At 34.8% G+C, this 26459-nt stretch overlaps 1 protein-coding gene across 2 annotated transcripts in view; it reads left to right on the plus strand.

The window, feature by feature from the left end:
• The window catches only part of LOC129005279 (kinesin-like protein KIF20B), a 155222-nt gene that overhangs the window by 35567 nt on the left and 93196 nt on the right, over positions 1 to 26459 (plus strand). For both annotated transcript variants that reach the window (XM_054434120.1, XM_054434121.1), the window contains exons 6-10: positions 12093 to 12153; positions 16901 to 17116; positions 18264 to 18447; positions 19312 to 19440; positions 26233 to 26392. In XM_054434120.1, coding sequence (XP_054290095.1) covers positions 12093 to 12153; positions 16901 to 17116; positions 18264 to 18447; positions 19312 to 19440; positions 26233 to 26392 — 750 coding nt within the window. The remainder of the gene's footprint in view (positions 1 to 12092; positions 12154 to 16900; positions 17117 to 18263; positions 18448 to 19311; positions 19441 to 26232; positions 26393 to 26459) is intronic.

Here is a 26459-nt window from a genome sequence, read left to right on the forward strand (position 1 = left end):
CTACCCTCTTTTGTTGATTGTAAAACCATTTTGTTCGCAGATGACTCTACATTTTTATCTACTAGTAAAAACTATAAAGAACTTGAAAAAAATTGGCTGATGAAACATTAAATAATGCACAAAATTGGTTTCATAGTAATGGACTTTTGCTTAGCAAAGAAAAATCTCAAAAATTGATGTTTTCCTTAAATTATAATTTAAGAGAGTTGTTTGAGAACAGTGATAAGGGTAGTACAGTTTTTTCAGCAATGTTTTTGGGAATATATGTAGATAGTCAGCTAACATGGGATTCTCATATAGACTATTTAAATACCAGACTTTCTCGTGTACCTGATATTTTTACTAGGCCGTCTGAAAAAATGCATTCCACTAAACTATGTCCGAACAGCATATTTTTCATATTTTCAATCCATTTTCAGGTTTGGGCTAATTTTTTGGGGCAATTGTGCTAGGGTAGAGGAAATTCTTGTTTGGCAAAAGAAAGCGGTTATCTCTAATAAAGGCTCGAGAGACCACAGCAAACCACTTTTTCGTAATCTTCAAATCCCTACTATTATTAACATTTATATTTATGACTTAATAGTTTATATCTTGGAAAATCAACATCTTTTAAAATTTAGAAACCATACTCATGATCATAATACCAGAAATAAGAACCATACCTCAATAGAATTCCATCGTTTAAGTAAAACTCTTAATAGTCACATAGTTTTATCACTTAAAGTGTACAACTTTCTTGAATCCATAATTAAATTGGACGCGTTGCAGAAAGTCAACAGTCCCGGAAGGTCAAATAATTTATACCTGTGCCGCTAGGTCAAAAACTACAATGTTTGCAGTGTCTGTAGATCAAAAATCCCAGTAAGTCAAATAGTACAGTCCGGGCTAAAAACGTAGTCTATGTTAAAGCAATTGACTTATTGGGAATTTGACCTAATGCAACAGCAGTTTTAATATAACGAAATAAGATAAAATATAAGTTCAGTTTCGCTGAGTCAACAGTGCCGGAAGGTCAAAAGTATAATCTGTTAAAAACAACGATAGTCCTCTCGACGCATGACTTCAATAATTTTGTGTTTTGGTGTACTTAAAGTTGTGCTAAAATTTTGAAATTTGGCACAGAGCTTCTTGGTTAGTCCTACTCGATGACTATTTTGTTGGAACTTTAAACTATTTACCGATCTAATTAATAAAAATTGATTTGTATGGTGAAATAGTTTTAAATCGTGATTTCTAACATGAAAAAGTTAGCATGCGAGATTTTTTTTGTTTTTGGGTTAGAGAGGTTTTGTCAGTGGCAAAGTTGCAGCCAAAAGTGTGATGCGTAAAATATATTTTTTTGAATTTTTTACAATCAGTGGTTCAGTAGATAACTTGGGTTGAAGAGGACGGCAAATTTAGCATTTCGCAACGCATGGAAAGAACTACATCGTACGATGCGACTGCTGAGTGGACTTTTAATTTATAGTTCTAAGGACAAGAAAAAGATGAATATACAGATCACCAGTACATTCATATTATTTATAAAACATATTTCTTTATTACCAGCTTACATTTTTCACTTATAAGAATACATCATAAACAGGGTGTTAAAATAAGCGGGGAAATACTTTACCTAGTAATTCCTTGGGTCAAAATAAACAGAAAATCAAGGCTAACATTTTTTTCAAAATCATTTCGTTAACCAGATATCCACCATTTTGTATTTTTTACATACAAATATTTATCTTTGCACTTTTCCAACCGATGTTTATGAAACTTGGTATGTATGTTAAGGTAGGAGAGACGCATGTTATAAACAAAGATTCATCTCGATTCACCCTAAAATTTCAAAATTTAACACCTAACTACAATATAATATACTTTACTACATCACAATATTTACGTATCACCATAAATCTTTAACAAAATAAAACGTTAACATTTTTAAAATCCAAAGTAAATCAATATAATATTTCTTTTTTGAAAAATATATTAAAAAAAAAGGCGATGGTAAAATAACGACAGGCGAGTTTCGATCTGGGTGTTTCAGGTTTGAATCTAGGAGGATTTAACATTAATTAAAATTAATGTTTAATCCTCCTAGGTTTGAACTGATTGAGAGGAATACATGAAACCGAAGGGGGGAGGTAGCAACAAGTTCACTAGTATTTACTAGTGTCCAATTACAATTTGATGGATTTAACCAAAACCTTTTCTATTTCACTTATTTTCAGCTGTTAAATTTCAAACGGTACGTTTTAGCGACTTATCATCATCATCGTTTGAGTTTGGGTTTGCGGCAATGTATTTTTATGAATAAAACCTTTAATTTGATACCAAACTTGACCTCTGCTGCTATTAATTGACTGTATGCACTATTAATTAACAGCTGTGTCTAAGGATTATGTCGGCCTTAGTCACAAACAGGACAACAAGATCGCTCCACTCATCCCACACTCATCTCCATTCATACTTGGCTTAAAATGCATACATTTGTATGGTCGTCATTTCAAAGCAACATGGCTACATTATCGTTCAACACAAAAAAAGTTTTGTTAATAAATAGTTTAGTTTGTTCGTATTTTTCCGCCTACAGCCCACTCATCACACACTCATCTCCATTCATACTTGGCTTAAAATGCATATATTTGTATGGTCGCCATTTCAAAAACAGGTCAAATAGTATTAAAATTATATAAGAATTTTGTCTTAGTCTTTGTGGTCCACCCCCCTTAAGGGATAAAAAAGTGATAATAGCTTAAGACAGTAGATATTTATGGCTATTATTGATATACCAAGTCTCACTACTTTATCTATATTGTTAAAAAAATATAGCCAATCCAGGACTTTTCAACCATACTTTAACGCCAACACGAAATTTTTCCGTTGAACTCTTCCGCATTTCTTAGGCGATTTTGACCATTCATGTCTCATTTAGAGCGTGTCACATACATTTGCAAACCAACCTTACGTTTTAAAATCCCTTGGGCTCAGCCCCAGTGGCTCTTAAAGAACCCATGTTATGCCTATGAAGAACATATTGATTTATTTATATAAGGATCAGCTCAATTAATTGCTGTTATGCATTTCAAGGAAATAATGTAGGCTACATTATTAACATGTTACTGATTTTTTTGAAATACTATAGGCCTATTTACTATTTCTATTTGGGTTTGCTGGATAATTTAATCCATTTTACCAAACAATAAAAATTAATTAAGTAATATATTTCATGAGCAAAGGACCTATTGAAGTCCTCATCAACCAAAAGAATGCCTACTAAAGCAAATAAAATTGAGACGAACATGTAATGCACAAAATCAGGTGGTTCTTAAGTATGTGAAAAAATGTATCGCTATTCAAAAACAGACGGAAAACTTGTAAACATATTCGTGACAACGGGTGTAACATGTCTACATTATCATTGACAAACGTGGACAACCTTATTCGAGTGTGAGTAAGTCCGAAACAACTCTAAAAAACAATAAACAATAAATTGCAAGAACCGTTGCTTATATCATTGGGCACGTATCTACTGACGTGTATACTCAATGCTTATATCGAACTGTTATATGTACATCGTGAGTATTTCCATTAGTTGTTCCATTTAGTTGTGTGTCCATTAGTATAATATTTTAGTTGACTCTTTTAAAGTCAGCGGAAATTGTGACTGTTATTACCCTTGAAATAACGTTTGTGTAGTACTTTGCAATCCTACCAATGCTTATAGAATCATACGATTAAAATTTTCTGGTTAGAATATGTCGCATAGAGTGGTGACTACTGTATCTTTTTGGTTTGCTTGTAAAACAGGATCAACAGAGATTTTCCATCGACTTAAACAATACGATACTCCCAAATTGTTCTTTGCAATAACAAAATATCACACAGTTTGATGAATATTTGTGTGTAAACTGTAAACCACATACAGTACGCCTGTATTCTATCTATTTTACCTTTTATTTTCCCAAGACTTTATAGAAAATCACGCATTACGTGATCAGTGAAGAAAGGCTGTATCCCACGTGTTTTATAGGTTAAGAAGACAAGGACGGTCCTAGACATATATTTTGGGGGGGGGGGGTCACCGGGGGCCTGGGGGTATGGAATACCCCCCAAAAAGGAGGGGGGTCCTGGGGTTTCCCCCGGGAAAAATATATAAATAAATAAATATAGGCTATAAGTTAAAGGGTGATCAACTCAAGGAGGCCACCATTGGGATATCGGAAACGTTAAGAATTAGAGAAAACTTAAAACGGGGGACATTCCTTTATTTTTGTGGTAGTTAAAAATATGATTTTAACACCCTATATTTTATCATGTTTTCGGATAGAATAGGCAATTTAAAAACTTTTTTATCCTTCACATTTTTTCGATAAACCCACTCGTTTAGGAGTTACAGCATATGGAAAAATGACTTCCGGTGTACATTTTACATCATGTAGCTCCTAAACAAGTAAGTTTATAGCAAAAATGCGAAGGGTAAAAAAGTCTTACAATTGCATCCACATTCCAAAAAGACCATAAAATTCATTAAAAATATGAATTATATTATTAAAAAAATGGCGGCAAACTTGAAAAGTGGAAAACTTGTTGTTTTTTAGTCTTTAAGGAATGTAGATGCAATTCTAAGACTAATTTACTTTTTGCAATTTTGCTATAAACTTACTCGTTTAGGAGCTACATGATGTAAAATGTACACCGGAAGTCATTTTTCCGGGGCCACACTCATCTTATCTCGCTGAATTCTTTCCACGGGCGTTACCCGTGGGTTTGAGAAATACATTACGGTATATGGGGCAGGCCATACTAGAGTAAAAACGTCCGTGAACGCGTTTGTCAGTCTCGCTGGTTTTACCAGCGAGACTGACAAACAGAATTGCACGTGTATTCTCTACTAACATCCCACGGGCGTTGCACGTAAAACTAGTCGCGGGGCATTGCGGCTTATGGGAGTGAACACACTCATCTTATCTCGCTGAATTTCTTCCACGGACGTTTCTAGTTTTAACCTGACTGATTTAGTACTTGGAGGGGGGGAGGCAGAACACGGACACGGACGTTTTTTATTGCCAGTGTGGCATGCTCTATCAGTCTCACTGGTTTGCCCAAAAAATATATCTCGTAAGACGAGTGTGGCCACGGTCAAACTGTTTCACGTGCGTCGCACGTGAAAACGGAAAAAAACAGTCTCGCTGGTTAAAAGTTACAAGTGTGGCCCGGCCTAAATGAGTGGGTTTATCGAAAAAATGTCAAGGCTAAAAAAGTTTTTAAATTGCATATTCTATCCAAAAACATGATAAAAAAACTAAAATCATATTTTTAACTGCCACAAAAAATAAAGGAATGTCCCCCATTTAAAGTTTTCTCTAATTCTTACCGTTTCCGATTTCCCAATGGTGGCCTCCTTGAGTTGATCACCCTGTATATATGAATTTGAACGGATGGTGTTTTTGGCCTCTAGGGACCTCAAAACGAACAATTTAATCGAACCCGGGTCCAGGTGTTACCATAAGTACTACGGTAATAGCTTATTCCCTATATGGGAAATTCGCCAAAAACCTAATAGTTATATAGAACAATATTACATTCAACCAGCTGTTAGTTAAAACAAATTATATGGGACTAAAACAAATCAATGAGAACAAAGATTCCTTTAAAAAATCATTTGAACATCCTACTATTTTACTATGCATATTTAATTAATCTGCCATCCTCATACCTAAGAATTGAATGTATCAATGGTCAGCATTACACATAGTATAAATAGGTCAACTCTAAATATGTCTTTAAATTTGTTTCCAAATGCTGAATTTGTGTCACAAATGCTGAATGTTTACAGCTGTTATGTTAAGCAAATTATATTGTACTAAGCTAGCTGTTCTTATACTTAAGAAGGTTAGCGTCGGCTGCTAGACTTTTTAAAAATTAAAACTTAATTTCTAAAAAACTGGGACCCTTAATTATAATTATGGCTTTGACATTCCCTAGTTCTCAAAATTATCTTTCTTTCAACACAAAAATAATGAAAATCCGTCGACTGGTTGATTCAGATTGTGAAAAACCCCCATTTACGTTTTAATAATATATATGATAGTTTGGACAGGTTTCAACCCTTCCGAGGCGTAATACATTTACACAGTTGATGTGTAGTCTACATTATAACTCATAAAATAGTTCTAAAATGAAATGGGTCTCCTTTTACAAACGTATATAATAACCAGAAATTTTCAGATCGTCCTTGCGTGTATTTCATGCCACAAATTTTGACAAAAGGCGTTTCATTACATAAACTATACCTATTTACAGTGTTGACCAAACAGTTGGCAAGAAGCATTAATAGATAAGCTATGTACCAAATATGATAATTTTAGCTCTATTCTAATTATGACAAAACACGAAGTAACTAAAAGCGAGTTTTGTTGGTGTAGTAAGCGTTGCAGGAGGTCTACTTTACACTGAATCGACGTTCACTTTTATTGCTTTTGATCTTCCGGCACTGTTGACTCAGCGAAACTGAACTTGTATTTTACCGTATTTCGTTATATTAAAACTGCTGTTGCATTAGGTCAAATTCCCAATAAGTCAATTGCTTTAACATAGACCACGTTTTTAGCTCGGACTGTATTATTTGACTTACTGTGATTTTTGATCTACAGACACTGCAAACATTGTAGTTTTTGACCTAGCGGCACAGGTATAAATTATTTGATCTTCCGGGAAGATTTCAAGGAAGAATAAATTGTATTGCTCGTTGGCTGACCGATAACCCGTTTTATAGTCTGGAAGATTTTTTTAAGAATAAGATTCCTCAGTTGTAATTGTGCATTTAGAATATGTATTATAATATGTCTCCCTTTGTTGAGTTAGCTATAAGTATTTTAGTGATGGTCGGATCCGGATATCGGACTACCGGATCCGCCGGATCCGGGCTAGAACCGGCACCGGATCGGATCCAAAAAATTCCGGATCTTGGGCTGGATCCGGTTTTGATGGATCCGATTTTTTCAAATTTTTTCCCGATTTTTTCCTAGCAAAAAGCTGTCTGTATCACTGTACAATGTACATCACCGATTTTTTTTACTAACACAAAGCTGTCTGTATCACTTTACAACCCCGAATATTTTTACTAGCACAAAGCTGTCTGTATCACTGTACAACCCCGATTTGTTTACTACACACAAAGCTGACTGTATCACTGTACAACACCGATTTTTTTACTAGCATAATGCTGTCTGTATCACTGTACAACCCCGATTTTTTTACTAACACAAAGCTGTCTGTATCACTTTACAACCCCGAATATTTTTACTAGCAATAAGCTGTCTGTATCACTGTACAACCCCGATTTGTTTACTACACAAAAAGCTGTCTGTATCACTGTACAACCCCGATTTTTTACCAACACAAAGCTGTCTGTATCAGTGTACAACACCGATTTTTTTACTAGCATAAAGCTGTCTGTATCACTGTACAACCCCGATTTTTTTACTAACACAAAGCTGTCTGTATCACTTTACAACCCCGAATATTTTTACCAACACAAAGCTGTCTGTATCAATGTACAACACCGATTTGATTACTAAACACAAAGCTGTCTGTATCACTGTACAACCCCGATTTTTTACCAACACAAAGCTGTCTGTATCAGTGTACAACACCGATTTTTTTACTAGCATAAAGCTGTCTGTATCACTGTACAACCCCGATTTTTTTACTAACACAAAGCTGTCTGTATCACTTTACAACCCCGAATATTTTTACTAGCACAAAGCTGTCTGTATCACTGTACAACCCCGATTTGTTTACTACACACAAAGCTGACTGTATCACTGTACAACACCGATTTTTTTTACTAGCATAAAGCTGTCTGTATCACTGTACAACCCCGATTTTTTTACTAACACAAAGCTGTCTGTATCACTTTACAACCCCGAATATTTTTACTAGCAATAAGCTGTCTGTATCACTGTACAACCCCGATTTGTTTACTACACAAAAAGCTGTCTGTATCACTGTACAACCCCGATTTGTTTACTACACAAAAAGCTGTCTGTATCACTGTACAACCCCGATTTTTTACCAACACAAAGCTGTCTGTATCAGTGTACAACACCGATTTTTTTACTAGCATAAAGCTGTCTGTATCACTGTACAACCCCGATTTTTTTACTAACACAAAGCTGTCTGTATCACTTTACAACCCCGAATATTTTTACTAGCACAAAGCTGTCTGTATCACTGTACAACCCCGATTTTTTACCAACACAAAGCTGTCTGTATCAATGTACAACACCGATTTGATTACTAAACACAAAGCTGTCTGTATCACTGTACAACCCCGATTTTTTTCCTAACACAAAGCTGTCTGTATCACTGTACAACACCTTTTTTTTAATAACACAAAGCTGTCTGTATCACTCTACAACCCCAAATGTTTTTACTAGCACAAAGCTGTCTGTATCACTGTACAACCCCGATTTGTTTACTAAACACAAAGCTGTCTGTATCACTGTACAACCCCGAATGTTTTTACTAGCACAAAGCTGTCTGTATCACTCTACAACCCCGATTTTTTACTAACACAAAGCTGTCTGTATCACTTTACAACCCCGAATATTTTTACTAGCACAAAGCTGTCTGTATCACTGTACAACCCCGATTTGTTTACTACACACAAAGCTGACTGTATCACTGTACAACACCGATTTTTTTACTAGCATAAAGCTGTCTGTATCACTGTACAACCCCGATTTTTTTATTAACACAAAGCTGTCTGTATCACTTTACAACCCCGAATATTTTAACAAACACAAAGCTGTCTGTATCACTGTACAACCCCGATTTTTTACTAAGACAAAAAGCTGCCTGTATCACTGTGCAACCCAGAGTTTTTACCAACACAAAGTTGTCTGTATCACTGTACAACACCGATTTGATTACTAAACACAAAGCTGTCTGTATCACTGTACAACCCCGATTTTTTTCCTAAGACAAAGCTGTCTGTATCACTGTACAACACCTTTTTTTAATAACACAAAGCTGTCTGTATCACTCTACAACCCCAAATGTTTTTACTAGCACAAAGCTGTCTGTATCACTGTACAACCCCGATTTGTTTACTAAACACAAAGCTGTCTGTATCACTCTACAACCCCGAATGTTTTTACTAGCACAAAGCTGTCTGTATCACTCTACAACCCCGAATATTTTTACTAGCACAAAGCTGTCTGTATCACTGTACAACCCCGATTTGTTTACTAAACACAAAGCTGTCTGTATCACTGTACAACACCGATTTGATTACTAAACACACAGCTGTATGTATCACTCTACAACCTCGATTTTTTACCAACACAAATCTGTCTGTATCACTGTACAACCCCGATTTGTTTACTAAACACAAAGCTGTCTGTATCACTCTACAACCCCGAATGTTTTTACTAGCACAAAGCTGTCTGTATGACTCTACAACCCCGAATATTTTTACTAGCACAAAGCTGTCTGTATCACTGTACAACCCCGATTTGTTTACTAAACACAAAGCTGTCTGTATCACTGTACAACACCGATTTGATTACTAAACACACAGCTGTATGTATCACTCTACAACCTCGATTTTTTACCAACACAAATCTGTCTGTATCACTATACAACCCCGATTTTTCCCAGATTTTTTTACTAACACAAAGCTGTCTGTATCCATGTACAAGACCGTTTTTTCCCCGAGTGTTTGTCTCTTGATGCAAATAACTTATATGGCAAGGCCATGTCTCAGTGTTTGTCTTTTGATGCAAATAACTTGTATGGCAAGGCCATGACTCAGTATTTGTCTCTTGATGCAAATAACTTATATGGCAAGGCCATGTCTCAGCGTTTGTCTCTTGATGCAAATAACTTATATGGCAAGGCCATGTCTCAGTGTTTGTCTTTTGATGCAAATAACTTATATGGCAAGGCCATGTTTCAGTGTTTGTCTCTTGATACAAATAAATAACATATATGGCAATGGCATGTATCTTTCCTAACTGAATCCGACCCGATTTTTTTCCGAAGATCCGGATCCGAATTTTTTAAGATCCGGATCCGGTACCGACATTTTCTTGGATCCGCCCATCACTAAAGTATTTTATTAATTAATTAACTGGCTATGCTATAATTTTAGCTGTATCTTGAGTCTTGACATTGTGGATAATTTGTACAAATTCAAAAGACAATAAAGCATATTTCATTTCATCATAAATAAGTTATAAAACAAATAGTGATGGGTCGGTGTAACTTTTTCAAGGTTTACTACTTGGAACCGGTCTACTACTGGTACCGGTTCCTAATAATGGGCAATATGGAATTGAATTTTGGTGATTTTCCTCTCAATTGAAAGACTAAAAAAAAGAATTGTAACCTTTTTACTACAGAAATCTTCATGCAAAACATTTTTTAGAAAATGGAATACCATGACTATTCCAAATTTAATAATTTACAAAAGATTGTTAGCTGTGCAGTCAAATTTTGATGACTACATTAGCGAAAACTAGGACCACATTTATAACACCAGATTTAAAAATAATTTTTAATACCCAAGAAGTTTGAAGCTTGTAGAAAAAAAAACTACTAAATATATTTGGGAAAAAGCTTTTTTATAAACTACCCTCAACTCTAAAAACTTTATTTTATAATAAATCTTTAAAAGCAGCCTTGCTGATTTTCTGACTAGTAAAACATATACAGGGTGATTGGTACTCAGTGTGACAAAACTTTTTTGGTGTAAGTACAAAGTAAATGAAGTGTGATGATGCATATAAAATGTTCCAAGTCTAAAAATTGGTTTCCCAAAAATTATTTTATGTTTTTCAAAAATAACCATGCTTTTAAAGTTAAACTTAATACAGTGATTTCTCAATTACCTGTATATGGATTTGAGTAGGCTAGATAATGTCATTTTCGTGTTCTACATTAAATTTTGAATACAGTAAGAATAATACAAAATGACAGAGGATCAGTTGTAAAAACTCCATTGTAAATATATTCAAAGATAAAAATTTTGATGTTTGATAAAAATTTAAAAAACAATTGTCTATTGCATTTTTCATGCCCTGTATACAAGAAAGTGTCGGAATATGTTAAAAACTGTGCCATTTTATAAGCTTTCCAACCATATGCTACACTATTGAGGTTTAGATATATTTTGTTTGTTTTAGTGGTTTGAATGCCAGAAAACAGGGAACTTTTTTACTGTTTTACTGTTCAAGCTGAAACAAAAATACAACTTTTGCTTAATACATGCCGACTTTTTATGTTTTAAATGTTAAAGACACCATGCTTTGTAGTCTTCAAACCACTAAAGCGTACATAAGCAGACATAAAGCTCAACGGTGTAGCATATGGTTGGAAAGCTTATAAAATGGCGCAGTTTTTAGCATATTCCGACACTTTCTTGTATACAGGACGTGTGAACAAATGCAATTTACCAATGTTTTTTAAATTTGTATCAAACATCTTAATTTTTAACAACTGATCCTCTGTCATTTTGTATTATTCTTATTCAAAATTTACTGTAGAACTCGAAAATGACATTATCTACTGAAATCCATTTATAAGTAATTGAGAAATAGCTAAATTAAGTTTAATAAATAATAAATAAATTAATAAATAAATTTAGTTTAAAAACATAATTATTTTTGAAAAAACATAAAATAATTCTTTGGGAAGCTAATTTTTAGACTTGGAACATTTTATATGCATCATCATACTGCATTTACTTTGTACTTACACCAACAATTTTTTGTCACACTGAGTACCAATCACCCTGTTACATTGTAAATGAATACCGGTACCTTAATAAAACTAATGAATCAATATGACTTTTATTTTTTACAAGTTTCTTATTTGACTTACTCTTACTATTCATAGAAACTCATTTTTTACTTTTATTGTTTAACAAATTATTCCAAATTGTTTATAAGTATTTTAGTGCATAAGATATATTATTGTACATTTTAGGTTAGTTTCAATCTTGACAATGCCATCCGTTTTTTAGCTTTGCTATGATTCAAAACGTTATATGCCAATAAAGAATTATTTATTTATTACAAAATATGGATATTTTCCAGATGGATTCCAAACTTCACAAAACCAACAGCACGGTTAGATCAAGTGTTGATGAAATATTTGGCAAGTATACTACACTCATTTATTTTTTTAAGTACCTAGGTCTAAAAAAGATTGTCTTTTTGCAGCTATTACCCTTTTTTACAGAGGGTAATTTTTTAACTACTTACCCTTAATTACTGTAATTCAATCTTACTTACTTAATTCAATGAGTTTTGGGGAATTTTTAATATCTAGCAATCATTGTTATTCTGATTAATCGTTAACGACCAAAAATAACTTAATAAGAGATTTTTTAAATCTTTTGTTTCTAGGGTAGAAAAAAAATTAAACTACTGTACTGGTATTTATAGTTCATTTTTAATATTATTTGAACTTGAAATCAAATTTCAAAAAGGTTATATAGTCCAGGAGCTGAGGGGGTTTGAGCATGCATGAAAGTAGTACGCAATGTTATTGCTGATTATTGTAATATGGACTGTGGTGATCAAAATTACGTATGTCGCCTATTTCAAAAGTTGTCGATAAGGTGGGTGGGAGGGGGCAAACGTGGCGGTTTGCGCTATGCGTTAAAACGCTGATAGTTCGAAAACGGTAAAAGATAGAACATCGGTTAAAACGTCGTTGGAATTCTAAAAATGTGGAAAACAATAATGGTTATTGGGTCCGAGGTCGTATCCTTATAAATAAACAAGTTATTGTATAAAAAATGTAAAAATGGACTTTTCGTGTAGTTTTTTTTTACCGAAAGTAGAATTAATTTGTGAGTGTCGCAAAGAAGTAATATCAAATATCTTTGCTGATAGTTGTAATATGGACTGTGGTGATAAAAAATACGAATGTCACCTACTTTTTAGGTGGTCGAGAACTTGGGGGGAGGGGGGCAAAGATGGCGGAACGCGCTATGCATCGAAACGACTGTAGCTCGAGAACGGTACGAGATAGGACATCGGTTCCAAAAAATATTACCAATAGAAAAGGTCATTGGGTAAAAAGTTGTATCTTAACTAATAAAAAAGTTATAACAATAATAGGTAAGTTTAACAAAATCTACATCGTACAGCTATTTTTTTCGAAAATCTTATGGATTGTTGATAAATAATAGTGCAATTACTTAATTACTCGGCTAAATATTAACTAGATGCATTTTCTTATAAGAAAAAAATATATTATTACGAATACATTTGGTTTAAAATGTAAAACACGGCCTCCAAACGCCTTGGGGTTCGTCCGATAGGTTGCGTCATAATTGCTGTGCAGTGCTGCTGATATCGGCACAACTGTTAATAAGAACTGAATAACTGGCATAACTGAATAAGAATCTGTTACATAATCATATTGTTATAACCTACAACTTTATAATAATTAAAAATGGATTTGTAGTGGTAGTCTGTATTATGCAAGGTTAAAGTCAATGGAGAATTCTCAGAGGATTTTGATATAAATACTGGTGTGAGACAAGGAGATGGTTTGTCCCCATTGTTATTCAACCTAGCTCTGGAAGACTCTCTACAAGAATTACAAAAGCTAGAAGCTGGAATTACTATGGGAACCAACATTAATATCCTGGCATTTGCAGATGATGTGGCACTTGTGGCCAAAAACGAAGAAGAACTAAAAGTTATGGTCTCAAAACTCATAAACCACACTAAAAAAGTTGGCTTAAATATCAATGTAGACAAAACCAAGATAATGGAATGTGGAAGAGCTATCCAATTAAATAATAAGAATCATGTAGAAATAGAAGGACACAAATTTTATAAAGTAAACAATTTCTCTTACCTAGGAGTAATGCTGACAGATAATAATGAGGAAGACTCTGAAATTCAGCAAAGATTAAATGCAGCTCATAAAAGTTTATCGGCATGCCACAAATTGTTGAGTTCTCGCCTACTCTCACAGAAAACTAAAATCCGTATATACAAAACTACTAGCTGACCCGGCGAACTTCGTATCGCCTAAGTTATAGGTTTCCCTAAGACAGACCGATGGAAAGAAAGTACCGTTACGTTTAATTTTCAAGATGATCTCGTTCGCATCGCTCAATCACGTCCTGGTTGAAGTTCGTTCGCTACGCTCACTCACCTTTGGGTTGAAGTTCGTTCGCTACGCTCACTCACCTTTGGGTTGGAGCTCGTTCTCTGCGCTCACTTGCCTTCAGGTTAGATCGTTCGCTACGCTAACTCGCCTCCAGGTTGAAGTTCGTTCGCTACGCTCACTCACCTTTGGGTTGGAGCTCGTTCGCTACGCTCACTCACCTTTAGGTTGGAGCTCGTTCGCTGCGCTCACTTGCCTTCAGGTTAGCTCGTTCGCTACGCTAACTCGCCTCCAGGTTGAAGTTCGTTCGCTACGCTCACTCACCTTTTGGTTGCAAATTAGCTGTTGTCATAAATGTAAAAGAAATAATAGTGCTGCACCCTGTTGGTAATCCTTGTAACTTTAATGCTATTGAACATCATAGAACAGAACCAACTTGTTTAATTGAAACAGCTGTTAAGATTCATTAATTCCATTTCTCATAAGGTTAACATGGGAAACTCCAGAGCCACTGGGGCGGAGCCCTTTTAAGAATTTCGAAACGGGAAATAGTTTACGTCCGATTCGCATACCTACAGAATTTACACACCAAATTTCATAACGATCGGTGAAGTCGTTCCGGAGGAGTTTGCAGACAAACACTGTGACACGAGAATTTTATATATTAGATAATAAGACCAGTATTACTATATGGCTCAGAGAATTGGGTGATAAGCAAGAGAACTGAGAAACGACTTATAGTGTTCGAAAACAAGATTCTAAGGAAAATCTTTGGACCAACCTTTGAAAACGGAGAATGGAGAGTTAAGCACAACAGGGAGTTGAGAGAGTTGTACAGGGACCCAGATATTGTGGCTGAGGTGAGAAGTAGGAGATTGAGATGGGCAGGCCATGTGTTAAGAAAGGAAGAGGGATCCTTAGTGAGAAACGCCCTAAACAACAATCCCGAGGGTAGAAGACCTCCTGGAAGGCCCAAGTTGAGGTGGAGAGATCAAGTGAGAAGAGATCTGAGAAGAATGGGAAGAAGAGAGGATGAAGCAATGGATCGTGCAGTCTGGAGGCAGTGTGTTGGCGAGGCAAAGTACCTCCTTGGGTACCAAGAGCCACGGCAGTAAGTAAGTAAGTAAGTCTGTATTATGCATTTGATTGCGGCGAAACCCCAAGTATTATATGTAGTTTGGAGGCCGTGTTTTACATTTTAAACCAAATGTATTCGTAATAATATATTTTTTTCTTATAAGAAAATGCATCTAGTTAATATTTAGCCGAGTAATTAAGTAATTGCACTATTATTTATCAACAATCCATACGATTTTCGAAAAAAAATAGCTGTACGATGTAGATTTTGTTAAACTTATTATTGTTATAACTTTTTTATTAGTTAAGATACAACTTTTTACCCAGTGACCTTTTCTATTGGTAATATTTTTTGGATTACAACTACGTTTTAACCGATGTTCTATCTTGTACCGTTCTCGAGCTACAGTCGTTTCGATGCATAGCGCGTTCCGCCATCTTTGCCCCCCTCCCCCCAAGTTCTCGACCACCTGAAAAGTAGGCGACATGCATATTTTTTATCACCACAGTCCATATTACAACTATCAGCAAAGATATTTGATATTACTTCTTTGCGACACTCACAAATTAATTCTACTTTCGGTAAAAAAACTACACGAAAAGTCCATTTTTACATATTTTATACAATAACTTGTTTATTTATAGAGATACGACATCGGACCCAATAACCATTATTGTTGTCCACATTTTTAGAATTCCAACGACGTTTTAACCGATGTTCTATCTTTTACCGTTTTCGAACTATCAGCGTTTTAACGCATAGCACAAACCGCCATGTTTGCCCCCTCCCCCCCACCTTATCGACCACTTTTGAAATAGGCGACATACGTAATTTTGATCACCACAGTCCATATTACAATAATCAGCAATAACATTGCGTACTACTTTCATGCATGCTCAAACCCCCTCAGCTCCTGGACTAATAGTTATTATAAGTGTACGTATTCTTTTTTTTATGCTAGGGTGGTTGATATCTTTAATATAATATTCAGTGATTAAATGTCTTGTACATAAGCACTAAGTTCGACAGAATCCAGGGAGCCACACTTTTAAGTGTTTAAATATACAATCTTAATTTTCACCTAAAGCTTCCCATACATGGTCAGACCATCGATGTATAATACATAATAATACTCCACTGGATAGAGGACTGTGTGGTGGAAAAAAGAGCCATGCCCACCATTTGAATTGGTGGGATACTGAGGCGGACACAACAAAGATACATTGACTCAACATGATCTGCTACACTTACTTCTTAACATAATAATTTTAAAGCCAGTGCTTATTACTGTGTAGTTTGCTTGAAACTTAACAAATTTTTTTATAATTTATTGAGGCAGATTAAAACTGATGATAGTTTTTTAACACCACTAAAAAAGTTAAAACAAGAAAAATGTAGTGAGCAAGGAACTTTGGGTCAGAAAAAAATTTTTAAATTAAGTATGAATGAATATTTTTTTGAAGCTTTTTTTCATACGGAGTTTGCTTGTAGCATTTTTAAGCGATTACATATATATATAAAACCAGAAAATTTTTGCTTGGTGCCGCGGCATTGGCTCTAGGAGCTCGGCCTGCTCGGCATCAGTTTACGGGATTTAGATACTGAATTTCTGACATGTAATTATTATTATACTGTAGTTTAGCCTAAAGTACCTTTCTTACATCAGTATTTCTTATTTTTATATCTTGTTTACAGGAGAGTCTGTGTTCAGAGAAATGCAGAAACGTTTAACCAATGACACATCCATTGTTGAGTATGCATCAGAATCAGATGACCGATTTTCTGTGTGGGTCAGTTTTGCTGAGATTTACAATGAAGCAATTTACGATCTGTTGCAACCTGTCACTCCCAACTTCAAACGAAAACAACTCAAATTGGGTCAAGATAATCACAAGAATTATTACATTAAAGGTAATATTTTAATACACAATGTCATCATATGCATTTTTTGGCCTTCAAAAAATGTTAGTTACGAGTTTGAAACGTTTGAAGGCCATGTCACACCGACATCCGCCGCTTCCGCCGTGGGAGTACCGCGGAATGAGTACACACCTAAATCACATAAAAAAGGAGTTCCAGACAGTGGATGGCAGACAAAAAGTGCATACCACATTGAACTTTATATTTAACTAGCTGTAACCCGCGGGCTTTGCCCCGTTTAACTTCTTAATTTTCAAGATGATCTCGTTCGCATGGCTCAATCACGTCCTGGTTGAAGTACGTTCGCTACGCTCACTCACCTTTAGGTTGGAGCTCGTTCGCTACGCTCACTTGCCTTCAGGTTAGCTCGTTCGCTACGCTAACTCGCCTCCAGGTTGAAGTTCGTTCGCTACGCTCACTCACCTTTTGGTTGCAAATAGCTGTTGTCATAAATGTAAAAGAAATAATAGTGCTGCACCCTGTTGGTAATCCTTGTAACTTTAATGCTATTGAACATCATAGAACAGAACCAACTTGTTTAATTGAAACACCTGTTAAGATTCATTAATTCCATTTCTCATAAGGTTAACATGGGAAACTCCAGAGCCACTGGGACACAGCCGATTGGACGGATCACGAAATTGATGGTGTATAAACCTATTCCATGAAATTCTACACGTATGTACCAAGTTTCGTGGCAATCGGTTCAGCGGTGTCTGAGTTTATCACTGCCAAACAAATATATATATATATATACAAACATCCTCTTTTATACTTATAGATTTCTAAGTAGGCTTCTTCAGAAGAACTAGGATAACAGTTACAAAATTTGCAACATGTTTAAATAGTATACGTCTTGCCAAGATAGGCCTTCTTCTCACTACAAATGAAAATAGCCCATACACATCTATGTATTACCATAATAATGCTTACGTTACTTGTATGGGATAGGGGTATGGAAAAATGTAGGCCTATCTAATATTTGAGTTAGGTTATGCTATACTTTGCTAGACCAGAGACCTGTTACACTGGCTTTTTAGGGGTTATTGCAAGACTTTGGTAGCGAAACAGTTGTCAAATTATAGGAAGGTGGTTGGACTGAACATATGACATTCACTGTCACTTTTGCGAATTCCAGGACTCAAACACGTGTTTGTCGAGTCGGAGGAGGAGGCGTACAAAGTATTGATGTTTGGTAAGACAAATCTCCAAGTGGCAGCCACTGGGATGAACACTAGGTCCAGCAGGTCTCATTGTATATTCAACATCAAACTGATCAAGAGTCCTAATGTGGAACACCCTGAGCGAGTGGTGGTTAGCAGGTAACACAACATTGAACTAAGCAGTTTACAAGTTAAAACTACTCTCCTAAGTTAAGGAAAGGTGATACATATGGTGGTCATTTGCATTTTTCAAACCTCTCCTACACAACACTTTCTAAATTTGAACCAATTGTCGTAACATGTTATTGTTCTAGACATGTTATGAGATGTAGACAGTCTTTAAGAAAATCTGTCACTTTCCTGCTAAAAAAACACTTGTCTAATGAAACTACGGTTAAATACATGCGTTTATTAAAAGAGTCACTAGATTAAACTCGGCTGGACTTTTTCGTATCCTTATTAACAATTCAAAACGGTGTTTTAAAATTTAAATCTTTGCAGAAAAGGTATTATAGTTGGTCTTAATTAAGTATATTTGCTTTGTTGCAAACCTTGTACATCCAGTATACGAGTGATTACTAATTAGGACAAAAAGTCAAAGTTTTCTGTATTTATAATTTCTTCCAAAACAAATCTTTTCTCTATTATTAATCAATTAAATCTAGAAATAACTTCTTAATTCAGATAAGGTTAAGATAATGTTTATATTGTAGTTAAAAAAATATTCGTTTAAACATTCCAGTAGACTACCTCTTATCCGGACTTCTCGTCTTATACTGTATACAGTATTTGACTTAAATTTAGGAGAGCATCGTGTTTAGAGACATGATCACTGGTCTAAAATCTTTCCCACGGGAACAGTCGTTTCAGTACCGCCCACTTCCTGCCGATCTAGTCCGGTTAAACCTATGTGCTGATAAAAATTGTCCGGTAAAAGAGATGTCATTTCCGTCGGGTGTAGTCCGGTTAAACTGATGTTAGGATAAGAGGGAGTCTACTGTTCATCCTTTATTATTTATACAGCTTCGCTATATGTGACTTGGCTGGAGCAGAAAGGCAGAAAAAGACTCTGAATGTTGGTCTTAGATTGAAGGAATCACAAAACATCAATTGTTCACTTCACGTCTTAAGTCGATGTTTTACAATTATCAGGTAAGTTGTATATTTAAGTTTTTTTTTTATTAATATAGGAAATTTATTCCGAAAATAAAAATTTACAAGTTTGTAATGCTCGTTTGGAGTTTTCTTAGCAAAAACCTTACACTTGTTTGAGTTTGGGATCGGTTTGCTGACAGGCAAAGCATGATAGAAATGTCTTTACAGTTGTAGAGCGATCATCTGTGCTCACAAGTGCAGTATAGCGTGTGCTTGATTTAGAATGATTTTTACTAGATGTGAGGGCAGGCATTGAGTTAGCCTTGTGACAAAAAGTTGTAGATTAGCATCCTCAATGTTTGGGCATTCTTCATTGAGAAATTTAATGATTTTTTTAACAGATGGCAACGAATGAGTTTCACATGATTTAAATGAGCGGTAATGTTCAAGTTTTTGCTGTAAATTTCGGTCATGTTTACGGAGCAAATGAGCTGACCGGAAAGGGATTGTCATTGGTAGTGATGTCACTTTCTAAAGCAATAAGCAGGGTGTCTACCAACCGGGAAATCCGGGAAAACCGGGAATTGTACTTAAATTTGTATTGGCCATGAAATGTACGGGAATTGTCCTTAAATGCCAGACTATGTACTTAAATTTTTAATAGGCCATAATTTTATTGATCGCTAGTTGGTTAGGAGCACATAAAAGGTTTATCAGATGTTTGTTTACATTTTCATAATTTATTACTAGAATAATTATGCAATAAAAATCCCATTAGCAATCTCAAACCCATTAATATTTTATCATGACAATCAAGTGTCAAGTCAAGTACTTCCAAGAACTGTTGACTCAGCAGCTAGCTCATAAAAGTTGTATCACTTTTATTCCTTTACAACTTCTTTTTTTATTACTAGGGTAATTATTATTAGATCCCAAACCTATTTTATCATGAAAATAATAGCTTTATAATGGCTGTTAAATTTCACTTCTTACTTGGGGCTTGAAGATTCAATTTGCCGCGGCCAGTGCCTAGTGCCATAAAACTGAATGAATGAATGAATGAATGAATGATTTATTCCGTCAAATTTGCTACAAAGTACAATGTTTACCTTTTTACTATAATATTAAGTTTACAACATAAAATAATCAATACCCCCGCCGCAGCAAACCTGCAGACTAAGCGAATTTCCATTTGACTGATTGGATTTACACTGAAATATCTACTTAAAAATATAACATTTATTTCCGATTTAAATAGAATTAGTTTAACAAGTACTTAGGTTTACTGCATCAGGGAGGGTAAAACTGTATTTTTTTTGTAAAATGTTAATAGTTAGTAAGAAATAAAAACATTTTCCAAATTTGATCAAAATATGTTCATAAACAAGCAAACTACAACCGTTTACTTATTCTCCATAAGAATAACATGGGAATTTTAAATTTATAATTTTTTGGAATTTTCTCCGTAACCATTAGGCGCATAATCACGCTTCAATATACAAAATTATTTGTTTTTTTAAGCTCTACAAAATGGTTTGGAAAGAAATTGCTAAATTTTATGTTTTTTGGGTCAAAAATGGGAAAAACCTATTTTTATCCCATAAAACCCCCCGTAAACCCCCGTTCCCATGGTCCGATCATGCTGGATCGCGAACTCGTTCGAATAAACGTAGGTTTACACGTTTGTACCAAATTTCATCAAAATCGGATCATTTTTGCTCGAGTTATCGTGCTAACGGACACATATATATATATAAATATATAAATATATAAATATATAAATATATAAATATATAAATATATAAATATATATATATATATATATATATATATATATGAATTTGAATGGATGGTGTTTTTGGCCTCTAGGGACCTCAATACGAAAAAAAAAATCGGTCCTGCATCCAGGTCTTACCATGAGTACTACGGTAATAGCTTATTCCCTATATGGGAAATTCGCTAAAAACAGAAAAAAAATAACAAAGTTGTGAACTTAATGTTGAATTATACTAAAACAGCAAAACGAACATAAAAAACTTATAATTTTGTAGCTAGTTGTAATTAATGGTCTTGTGGAATCAGCAGACATAGGCGAACTCTGCCTGTGCGTCTGCTGGGTTGCATATAGTCTTAAATGACCTAAATTTGTTGATTGAAAATTCAAACAGAATAAATTGAATAAAAAACGGGAAAAAAGATTTTTTGAATTTTTCTTGAGGATGAATGATATGCAATTGACATGAAATGAGTGTCTAAATATATATATACCGCTGAGGTTAACTGTTTATGGTTTCATATTAAACATGTAAATAATCTACAGTCTTATTTTGTAAGTTAACCCCTTTTTTATGGACATTTTATCTTTCAATTGACAAAACCACAAGCATTGTTGTTTGCATTTATGTTTTATCACTGTGTAGGCCTATGCTTGGTTTCAAATTATTTCATTGCATTTTCTGTATCTTTGTCTTATATTGTTGGCTATTCAGGTTTCAATGTTTTTTGTTTCCTATATATTTATTTATTGAGTTGTATGCTTTAAGCAATCTAAATCTTATGAACTAGAATGATGATAGTGACTTTGCTGCTATTATAACCTCATTGTTTGTTACTCAGTTTATATAGGCCCTCCTAAATAATTAGGTCTAGGCCTGGGTATTTTGATTCTTGAAAGAGCTGTAAAATATATTAAGAAAATGTAATTGAGCCTAAGATAAACAACTAATGATTGCTATGTGTCGATATTAACTTTGCAAATGAAAATACAATAATCTTACTCTGTGCTTATTGCTTATTAATAGCCGCTTACCATACCTTGATTTTGTACTAAGAATTGAGTAACAATATGCATTAAAGATTTTTTTTTCAAAAGTAGTCGAGAACCTAACCTCCTGGATCGGATAAGCTATGTTATGAAGTTTACGTGACCGATGGAAATATTTGTCGCTATCGGAGGAGACAATGATTGCGTTTCTCTGTTACACTATAAAAGCTTTACCTAAAGTTTAGGTAGGCCTATGTTTTTTTACTTTCAATAAATTTCTATTTTGAAATTTTTAACTCTTATCTATTATTATTTACTTTTCTCTCTGTTACAACTACAGTGAATAACAAGATTAATACAGTTTGACAAATCAGGAAAATTATTCGGTAGGCCTAATGACACCGTCAAAGGTTACGGCAAAGTGTCCTTAAATGTACGGGAATTGTCCATGAATTTTTTATCCAGAATGTAGTAGACACCCTGAATAAGTGATTGTGTATGTTCCAGAAAATGATTTAGAAATTCACATATTGATTTTGCATTTTTAGCTGTGGCAATGGGAAGATCCAATATAGCATTTAAATGCAAAGCAGTTAAGCGTCTGTGATTGTGGTATCGATCGTGCAACAATTTGTATGCGATTTCGTAGTTAGATTCACTAATGTTTAGGTTTTTAATTCAATTTTGAGGTTCTTCAGTTAGACAACTTAGTAGGTATTGCAATTTCGATACTGGAGACAGAGATGTGTTGAGGTGTGCAGCGCTATCAAAAAGATTGATGAAATTTATCCACTCGGCTGAGTTTCCCGAGAAGGTTTGTGGTAGGCGGACAGGTTGCATGAAAGCTGTACAATTGGAATTATTCACCATTTGTTGAGAGGGAGATTGAGGTTCGTCAACAGGGATTAGTGACTCTATAGTACTACAAAGATGTATACATAATTCACCAATAGTGTTTTGGTCATCATTTAGAATAATGTCATCAAGTTCTTCGTTCTAAAACGCGTCTAAAATTCAGTTCAAAATTGTCTCATTTTTTCCTGATTTCATCTAAATAGCTATGAAGTGATTTTATTTGCACAGAAGATAGGTTGTTTGTTTCAGCACTTTCACTTATTGAAACTATATTTTCTTGAATCTTTCCAAGTCCAACCTTGAATTGTTTGGTTAGTCTTTCATAGGTAGAAACCTTAATAGGGCCTAGGTTAACAGGAGCCAAAATTGAACAAAAATATAGTCAAAATACACAGGACACAAAAGTTATTTCACTTCGTTACATTAAAATAAATTAATTATGCTAGTTCAATTTAAACAGTTTGTAGGCCCAAACTCGGAACCAATCAACAAAAAATATAAGCACTGCAGTATTGGTATAAAATATTTTAAAAATGGCTATACATGTCACAGAGAGTCTTTCAGTTATTGGAGTAGCCTAGATAGGCTAATGTAATCGAGAGAGTGAGAGAGATAAATAGAGAGGTAGAGGGAAAGTACGCAATATGCGTGAACGACAATAATGAGAGTAAATGAGGCTATGTTCGTCTGCAATCTTCAACAAAAGTCCAAATAATTAGTTGAATTGGTTAATCAATAATCCGACGTGAGTGGACCAAAGATGTAGCGTAATCCTAAGAAGGCTTTTTTACAAAAAAAAGCGGACTGTATATGAAGGGATGATTAATTTAATTTTGGTTACAAAAAATTAATGTTTAGGACTTTTGATTTTAATTAAGGTACAGTTTCTGTTGCCACACATGATGTTCTGGAAAGTCTGGTAGAGGATGTATGAATATGGCATACGTTTCTTCTGGTGAAAGATAGCTTCATAAAAAATAACAGTTTTTAGCGTCCAAAGTTCCACACATACATAATTTAAATTCAAATTAAAGGGGTTAATTGGTTAGACAAGCACAAAAGAAAGAGTTAGGTGAATGAAACAAAATAAGAGGACAACAAAAAAGAAATCGTTACACAAAAACTATATGAAGACAGGTAAAAGCAAAGATTTTTAAAGAAGGGAATGTTTACATTTATAAATTTGTATTATTGTATTGTTGTGGCCATGTGGGGATTTTGTAATATGCTCTCTCTCTCTCTCTCACACACAAATGAAGTAGATTACGTTTTTGTCTGTATCCGCAAGGGACGGGATTAGAACGACCATCTTGGAGTTAGTTTGTTATGCAGCTCAGTAGGCATCTAGCCGTGCTAGTGAGAGGTTTCTGCTGTACTCCGTTGAGTTACTGTGACAGTTTAAAATGTCTGTGTTAATTGAAAATGCCGCGAACTGTAAAGTGCGTGCAGTTATAAGGTTTTGACTGCAAAAAACTGTAAACTGATACAAATCTATCGGCAATTTTGTGGAGGTTATGGGGAAAACATTATTCCTGAAGGTGGAGAGTGTGTCAGTGGGTCATACAACTTTAAAATGGCCGAAATAATGTTCACGACGAAGAGCGAAGTGGAAGACCCAGCATTGTGACTGCTGAACTTGTCGGAAAAGTCGATGCCAAAGTCCGTAAAACTCGAAAATTCTCTACGGATCTCTCTATGGATTTTCCACAAATTTTGCGAAGTTTGTTGCACGAGATCATAACCGAAAAGTTTGGTTAACTCAAGTTTTGTGCGAGGTCACAAAAATCAGCGAATGGCTGCAGCCCTAACGTTTCTGGACGCTTATGATAAAGATGGTTACTCACTACTCGATCGCATCGTTACTGGCGACGAAACATGGGTCAAACATGTGAACTGCAAGACGAAATTGGAGTTAATGCAGTGGGGGCATACAAATTCCCCCCAACCCAATAAATGCATGCAAACGGTGTCGGCTAGGAAGGTGTAATTTTTGTGGACTTCCTGGAAAGGAAGTACTTGGAACTACTTCACTCGACCTTAAGTACTCAACAAAACTATTATTGCCATAAGGCAATAGATTATTTCACAACTAACCAATACCGTCTTTTCATGTCAATTCCTAGTTTTTTTTCTAAAAACCGGTAAATTGACAACTGAAATTAACAACTGACCAATCCCTAAAAATTAGGTTTAATGAGTAGTTATGTTTGCTGCCCCATTGACAGGAAAATGGGTTTCTTTAATAAAATTCTAAGAACTGGTGTAAATACCTGCTTTGATGTAATCCAAATTTCTGTAATATTACAACTATTTTCAACTTTCAAGAAGTCATCTTCAGGCGTTAAAGGATGTCATGATCACTTCAAATTCAAATTCAAATTCAAATAATCTTTATTTGTTAGTAGTATACAATACATACATAAATAGTGTCAAATATACAGGTATTGAAAAATGAAAAACAAAGGTTTCTTAGAATTAACAATATAGGCTATGCAAAATTTGACATTACCTCCTACAACTCATCGAAAGAATATATAGCTTTGCTGATGAGGTACTGCTTCAATTTAATTTTGAATTTTTTTGTTGACACCTCATCTGTTATGCTTTTTGGAATTTTGTTATAAAATTTTGAACCAGAATTTTGTTATAGAATTTTGACATTCATCAAAAGGTCGTAGAATCACATATAGTACATAGGCACATGAACACAAACATTGAGACGATAAAACAGGATATTTACAAGTAAGTCTAGACTTTAGACATCCACCCGGACGTGACACATCATTCTCCATACCGTTGTACAGTTTTATTTATTATTTCTACTCGTTGTTAATGTCCCATTATTTTGTTGTTGTTTATCTTCTCAATATTCGTGTTCCTTGTGTCTATGTATGTGTCTATATGTGATTCGACGACCTTCTGATGACATCCTTTGACGCCTGAAGATGACTTCATGAAAGTTAAAACTAGTTGCGAGTGTTGCCACATTGCAACCATTTGGATTACAATCAAAGGGGCGAAGCAGGTATTTACACCAATTCTTATATTCAATATAATCCGGAGGCTAACAGCGAAGTGAAAGTAAAATTCTAATAATTTGCTATGAAATAATGAATGTCATTTACATACGGTACCTACGTCAGATCAGTTATTACTCAAAAGTCAAAACTAAACATTTTTCTAAAAGGCCTAGTGTTTTGGTATCCAACATCCAACATGTTACTTTTCAGAGAGAACCAGATGAACATGGAGAGCAAAATGATCCCATTCCGTGACTCGAAGCTGACTCAGCTGTTCAAACACGCTCTGACAGGCAAAGAGAGTGTTACCATGATTGTTAATGTCAACTCAGACTATCAGCTCTGTGAAGAGACCCAGCATGTGCTAAAGGTAAGTCACTTCCACCATTGAAACCAACAACTAATAAACAGTATCAGCAATCTGACACATACTTTCT

This window comes from Macrosteles quadrilineatus, unplaced genomic scaffold (genome assembly GCF_028750875.1).
Source record: "Macrosteles quadrilineatus isolate MER2022 unplaced genomic scaffold, UCM_ALF_1.0 Scaffold_19__1_contigs__length_3004403, whole genome shotgun sequence".
Taxonomy (NCBI): Eukaryota; Metazoa; Arthropoda; class Insecta; order Hemiptera; family Cicadellidae; genus Macrosteles; species Macrosteles quadrilineatus.